The 6,933-nt window shown below is 61.9% G+C and overlaps 1 protein-coding gene across 2 annotated transcripts in view; it reads right to left on the bottom strand.

Moving 5' to 3' along the window:
• Wnt7a (Wnt family member 7A) overlaps positions 1–5,928 on the bottom strand; it is a 42,051-nt gene extending 36,123 nt beyond the window's left edge. Inside the window, exons 1-2 of one of the 2 annotated variants that reach the window (XM_021240481.2) lie at positions 5,814–5,928; positions 2,853–3,079 (exon numbers count right to left, since the gene is read on the bottom strand). In XM_021240481.2, the coding sequence (XP_021096140.1) occupies positions 2,853–2,949 (97 nt within the window). In that variant the 5' untranslated portion in view covers positions 2,950–3,079; positions 5,814–5,928. Of the gene's footprint in view, positions 1–2,852; positions 3,080–5,176; positions 5,458–5,813 lie in introns of those variants that run through there. The other variant, XM_004859987.3, reaches the window with a different exon arrangement.
• Positions 5,929–6,933: the final 1,005 nt, after the last annotated feature.

Consider the following 6,933-nt stretch of genomic DNA (forward strand, 5'->3'; position numbering starts at 1 on the left):
CCTTCTTCTGAGATCTATATAGGAAAACCCAGAATATTCAGCAATGGAGACAGAGCCAGGAAGCAGAGACAGAGCCAAGGATGAGAGTGAAGGGGAAAGCAGGTATGAGAGAGAGCCTTCAGGTCTTATAGGATGGAGAAACTGTGTTGGGTGAGCTGCTCTCCCCACATCCATTTTCCTCTTTCTCCTCAGTCTCAAAGACTTATCTGGTCTCATGGATGCTCTGTAGACTACATTTCCCAGCTTCCCTTGCAGCTAAATGTGGCCACGTGACTGGGTTCTGGCCAATGGGATGTGAGCAGATGTGCAGGACACAGTTTTTGGGCAGACCCTTCAAGGGCAGAGTGACAGCTCCAGGAGTCAGTGACTAGCCCTGATCCTCCTTGGCCTACAAGGCAGCCCTAATTAGCTGGGTACTCCCAGAACAGACAACCCCAGAGGGGTGAAAGCACAGACTGGAAGCAAGGGAACCTTCCATTTGAGGATCCTGTCCTCAAACAGTATACTCACTTACATGTGAGAAAACCAGACACCAGAAGGGAAGGGACTCCTGGAACTGCGGGGGTCCTAATGTTACTGTCATCTCCCAGTAGCCAGAGTGTTGCTGCCAATCTAAAGCTGGAAGCTGTCACTTCCCAGGCCTCTCCCCTCAGCGGCTCTCATGTCATGCAAAGGGAAGTCCAGCGCACTGCCTGGTCTGACAGTGCCACATGGTTGGCTCCTGGCTCTCTACACCTCTGGTGCTCCCTCCCCAGTGTATTCCCTCAAGTCCTCTGCAGGCCCACTCTCTCCGCCTGCACACTGTTCCCCCAGCCTCATCCCAGCTCCCTCCCTACTGAACCCAGGGGCCTTCCCTGACCACACACATCGGAAGAGAGCCTGCAGCCACAGTGAGTGCACAATAAATGGTGAAGGCATGAGCAGATTGGCGAATGAATAAAGTTTTACCCACCCTTTAGTGAATTGTCCAGGTTTCCTATCAGACTGAATCTTATGAGGTCGCCAGTGTGGGTGGGTCAGTTGGCATTGAATAGGTGCCACTTCATACAGTTCAACCTGTACTTCAGCAGCCACACCTTTACTCGAAATCCTCCAACAGTTCCTGCTGCCTAGAGATTCAGCCTCCTTAGGCTGAGCCCACACAGCGCCTGGCTCCACCCCCAGGCAGGCCTCTCCAGGAGCCTGAGCATCACCATCTCCTGGGCTTCCCTGGGCTCCTCTAGGGGCTTCAATTCCTGAGGTCACTTCCCCCTGCCCTGGCCACAGGCCCCTGCTCACCCCTGCTGTGGACTGGTGGGGGCCCCTCCTCCTAAGCCTGAGCGGGTGGCTCGTTCCACAACTGCAGTCAGCTCCACTGCCCTGGGCCCACTGCCCTGCTCCACAGCCCGGTGTTGTTGCCCCTGAGGCCCATGCACTGGCTGTTCCCTCTCCCAGCTTGCAAATGGTGCCCGAATGAACCCAGTGCCGGGAGACCTGCCACTCACTTTTTCCAACTGTGAGTGAGCCCCTTCTGAGCCTCAGTTTCCTCATCTGAATCATTGCAAAGCCAAGCCTTGTAAAATAATGCCAGAGCCCAGGAACAGGAGATTTGAGCAGGAGGAGGCAGACAGGTGACAGGCAACGAGGGCTCAGGAGACCCATGTGGGAGAAGCTGGGAAGGAGTGACCCGTACAAGGGACAGGGCCTGCAGCCATGGGGGCACAAAGGAGCTAAGGCCCCAAGGCAGGAGGAGCCTGTGTGCTGTGTGTGGGGCAGAGGATGAGGGTGAGTGAGCAAGGGACCTGGATGAGGAGGGAGATGAGGACAGAGGTCAGCGGTGGCCAGAGGAGCAGCTGGGACTTATTCTGCGGGGACAGAGCCTCCAAAGGGTTTAGGCAGGGTGATGGCATGACCTGATTTCCATTTGAAAAGGATCTGCTGCCTGCTGGTAGCAGAAATGTCTTCAGAATGGCCAGAGGCTGCAAGGAGATGGGGATGGGGAAGCCCGGGGTGGTCTGGCAGCCCAGAGGTGACAGCAGTGTGACTTGAGGGGGAACGGGGGGGGGGCTGGAATGGGGGCGGGGCTTTTCAATCCCCCCACTCTGATGTGTTGGGATCTCTCCCGGTGGCTCTGGAGCAGCGGAGCTGGAAGGCTGAGCCCCCAGCCTGAAGGCTGACCTGTCCTGCAGGGAAGTCTGGGTGAAAGTGAGCCTGTTGCAGTCCAGACGCACTGCATGGCCTTCCACCCCTGAGCAGGGCCTCCTGGAGACCAGCATCTTTCTCTGCCCTCTTCCCAGCAGAAATCTCTCAGAGGTCGAATGTGTGCCTCAGCTCCCTGTGTCTGTCTCTGCATTCGTGCACTCATGCCTGCCTGTCTGCGTGTAGCATTCCTACAACACAGGGGTCTCAAAATCAAGCTCTCAGGGTCAGGAGCACCACGTCACCAGGTTCTGCAAGCCAAGCCAGGCACAGTAAGGAGTGGTGGGGACTGGCGGAGAAGGGGCTGCCTCGGTTCCACCTGCATACAGGAAGCCGGGTTCTCAGCTCCAACTGGAAATGCATATTCTTAGATGAAACAGCTCATTTTAAAATGTGGGATTCTGTTTAAAACAGCACCCTTATCAGCCTGTGAGCCCTTGGGCTGCTGTTGCTGGTTTACAACGTTGTCCCTAAGTGGCTGGGGTGATGTGGCTTCAAACCAGAGTCCTGGCCACCATGGGGAGACCTGAGTTCAAGTCCTGGCACCTGCAGGGTCCTGTATCGAGGGCCATTCGCACAGGGGGCAAATGAGTGGTCTTGGAGGGTTCCCGAGGGTACACTGGCCTCCCTGAAGCCTGCCAGACCCCAACGGGGGCGTTTGGGGGAACACTCACCCACTTTGAGCTCCTTCCCGAAGACGGTGCGCTCGCCCAGGGCGGAGCAGTTCCAGCGGCCGTTTCGGAACTGAAACTGACACTCATCTAGGCCCATTTGCGAGCCTTCTCCTATCACGATGATGGCGTCGGGCCGGCTCTGGCAGATTGCCCGTTGCCTGGGAGCCAGGCCTGGGATCTTGTTACAGATGATGCTTGCACCCAGAGCTACCACCGAGGAGAAGCCGCTGGAGGGGCACAGAGAGACAGAGGTTGGGACCAGAGGAAGGTGCCCGCTGGCAGGTGCTGGAGGTGGCAGAGCCCCTTCCAAGCCACTGACACAGATGACCCTACAGCCACGCCACTGGGGGAAGGGGCACCACGGGGCCATGGCTGCAGGTCAGTGTGAACCTTTGAACCCTAGCTGACCTGCAGGATTTCCACCCCAGCAGACAGTGTGGGTACATATCGCGCCCAAACACAGAGGAACAAGAGGCCAGCACCTTCGGGGAGCTGGCCAAGTTGCCATCTGAACCGCCCTCACTTTCTGGCTGTGTGATCTCAGGCAAGATACATCCCTTCTCTGTGCTTCAGATTTCCCATCCTAAAACGGAAATATGCATAACTAGCCCTCACTTCCTGGGGCTTCTGTGAAAATTAAATGTGAAAGAACATGGAAAATGCTTAGGAGACGCCAGGCGCACCGTGGATGCGCTGTAGGTACTGATGCTCTTGGATCCAAGGTGGCAGGGGAACTGTCCAATAGAGGAGCCTGACTGGAAGCAGAGGGGAAGTGGTCCTGGTGGGGACTCGGGACTTCAACCCTCAAGCCCACTTTGCGGATGGACAACCCGAGGCCTGGGAGCGGCAATGTGGCCCAGAGTCACCATGTGACTCTCTTACTTAACTCTGACTTCTTCCCCTCTCCCTTCCTCTCTCCTCTCTTGGCCCCCAGGGCCTGGGCCACTGCAGGCCTGGAGGCCGGGGCTGGGCAGAGGTGTCAGGCCTGCCGGCTGGGCTGCCGGGGGACACCCAGACTGGTGGGGCAGCCCGGGGTTATGTTTTTGCTGCTTTTCCTTTCACTTTCCCCTCCCCAATGTCTCCGCCCCGTTCCTAATTAAAAAGGAGATAATGCAGCCTGCAGCCAGAGCCTATGGGCCAACCAGCTTCCTGGATGCTGGGTGAGCTCTGGGTGGCAGGGCGAGGGCCAAGATGAAGATTAAAGCAGGGAAAAAGAAAAGCCACGCAGACGCGGGCAAATCAATAACACTTAAATCCGCCGGCAGGCTGGCTGGCAGGCAGGCAGCGCGCCTGCAGCCTCTCTGCTGGCCGGCCTGGTGGCTGCCTGGCCCCTTGCGCGCGCACCTGCTCGCCGCCAGAGCGCCTCCCCTCCCGAAATCCACGCTCCAGAGACCCTGGGGCGGGGAAGTGCGGTAGGGGTGGCAGCGACAAAACACAAAGGATCTGCCACGCACCCCCCCCCCGCGGCCCCCGCGGCCCCGCTTTCCCGAAGCAGCGGAGGCAGGTTCACTGCGGGGATCTGCGGGGCAGGTCCCTCAACTGCCAAGGTGGCCCTGGGCGCCCGCTCCTCTGTCCTCGCGGACGGCCCCGCCGCCCCACCTCTCCGTGCTCAGCACTCAGCTCCTGCGCACAAAGGGAGGCTGGCCCTGCACACGCGCGCAGGACTCGTCCCAAGCCCCCTCCGTCCCCACTCCAGGGCCAGGCGGGGTGCAGCCCGAGGCTGCCGGTTCTGGGCGGGGTCCGCGGGTTCCCCGGCCTTGGTGTTGCGGACTTTCCCTGTGTGCTTTGGTTGGGGATGGCAGGGCTGGCCCCCCGGCTTGCAAAGGGCTCTGGGTGTGCAAGGGTCCCCGGACGTTGCGCGGTACCTGTGCCGAGCGGCGGTTTGGTTGGCCAGGGACCATCTCCGCCTCTGGACACCTGTCCGGGTCCGCGCGGCCGCCCGCCTGCCGCTGGGCACTGTCCCGTTGCTGGGAGCGGCCGTGCCCCGTTCCTAGGGCCCTGGGAACCCAGCTTCCCCGAGTGGCTGCGGTCCTAGCTCAGGGTCCCGCTGGACCCGCTGTCCCCACGGTCTGTAGGGTCTCCGGAGAGCGACCCCGGGCACCAGCCGATCCTCTCCAGAGTCCCGGGCTGCGGCGCCCCTAACGCTGCCGCGGTCTCTGGGGGCGTCGTCAGCAGTGGGTCCCCTGCCCGCGTCCGTCCGCTGTGCGCGCCCTGGGCACCGCTCTCGGGGCCTTTGTGAGCCCCCGCTCCGCGCGCCCCGCACCCGGTCCCTCAGCGGGCTCGGAAGTTGCGACCAACTTCGCTGAGCCCCGCGGGGCGCTTACCCGATGCGGAGGTAGACCATGCCCAGGCTGAGGAAGAGGTGGCCCAGGCAGCGTCGCGCCTTCCGGGTCATAGTCCCCGCTGGTGGCCGGGGCCGCGGACCGGGTGTCGTTGATCCCGGGGACCGGCCCCGGCGGCGCAATCCGCATAGCCCGCCCAGGGCTCGGCGAGGTCTCAGGGGCGCCTGTCCTGCGCCCGTGCGCGCCGGGGCCGAGACGCGCGGGAGCCGCGGGCGGCTCAGGGCGGAGGCGCGGGCGAGCGCGAGGGCCGGTGCGAGTGCGCCGGGCCCGGGGTGCGGGACGCCGCCGCCCCTCCTCCTCCCCGCTCCTCCCCGCCCCCCGAGCGCCCGCCCAGGCGCGCTCCCGCGGCGCTCCCTGCCGGCACTGGGGCGCGGGTGCGAGGCGGGAGCCCTGCTGGGCTGCGGGGTGGGGTCCTGCGCGCCCCCCACGCGGCGCGAGCTCGCAGGCTCGGGTGCGCACGGCTGTGCCGCGCGGAGAGTCTCGGGCTCTGCGGAGGACCCCGTGCCCCTCCAGCCGCCCTGCCAAGGGGAGCCGGGACGAAGCACGCGCCCAGGGCTCCCCCTGCTCCGGGGAGCGCGCCCCCTTCTGCGGGCTGCGGCCTTCTCCTCTCCTCCCTCACCTCGGCTGTTTGAAGGCGGGGCAGGTGGTGTCCGGCGAGGCAGGCCCTCAGGTGCGCTGCCCCAGGGTGGTCCGAGTTGGGCCGAAGCTGTGGCCGCGCTGAACCGAGTCTCGGGCTCCCAGCTGCCCGACGGCGGCCGAGCCGAGCTCGCTCGCGGCGACACCTGGCGGGCGCGGCGGGGAGTGCGGCCAGGGCTCGCTCAAGGGACGGGATTCTCCCAGAGGTGCTGGGCGCTTCCTCGGACACGCACGCCATTCAGGGAGCTGGGGGGTGCTGGGTTCAGTTCCTAGGGTGAAGGAGCCGAGGCTCAGGGAGGTGAAAGTGTTCTCCCAAAGTCGCTAGTAAGGTGTCCCCAACTCTAGTAAGCCCCTTGTCTTCCTTGAGCATTTACTGTTCTCGGACCACAGTTGACTGTGGGTAACTGGAACTGTAAATGCTCAATTCCAGAAAACACACAGTTTGTAAGTTTAAAATAACTTACTGTGGAATCCTGTTCTAACTGCTCGATTGTTTGTCATTGTGCCAAATTTGCGAGTCCAGCGCTATCACAGGTGTGTGTTTGGGGTGAACCTGTGGTATCTACAGTTCAGTGTGGGTAGGGTTGGCACCACCTGTGGTTCCAGGTACCGGAGCAGTGGCCTGGAACTCATCCCCCGAGAAGGGGCTGCTGTGCCCTTCGCTCTCCACTTTCCCAGAGCCCCATGTGCGGCTCACAGTGAAGGAGAGGGTGGCCACCAGCATGTGCACAAAGGAAAGAGACGAGGAAGAGCCAGAGGGCGTCACAGACAGTGAGGTCTCAGCTGTGTGTGCATGGCTGTGCATGAGTGCCTGTGGGTTGCGTTTGAGCAGATGTTGAGAGAAGGCTGCTGCTCTCCGCCATTGTCCCCTGGGCCTGGAACACCTCTCCCCTCTCTTCTACCTGTAAGTTCCTGTATCATCCTCAAAGCCCTCCCAAGCCCCACCTCATCAGGAAAGCCCACCCCTGTCACCATGGCTTCCATCCTGGTTCCATGGCCTCGTCCTCACCCATCCACTGGCCACACGTTCATGAGGAGTAACGTGCATCAGGCCCTGTGCTGGGTGTGGGGACACAGTGAGGACCGAGGCCCACTCCCTCTGT

The sequence above is a fragment of the Heterocephalus glaber genome, unplaced genomic scaffold, assembly GCF_053883595.1.
Source record: "Heterocephalus glaber isolate CG9 unplaced genomic scaffold, H.glaber_assembly_v1.0 deba00000768, whole genome shotgun sequence".
NCBI lineage: Eukaryota > Metazoa > Chordata > Mammalia > Rodentia > Bathyergidae > Heterocephalus > Heterocephalus glaber.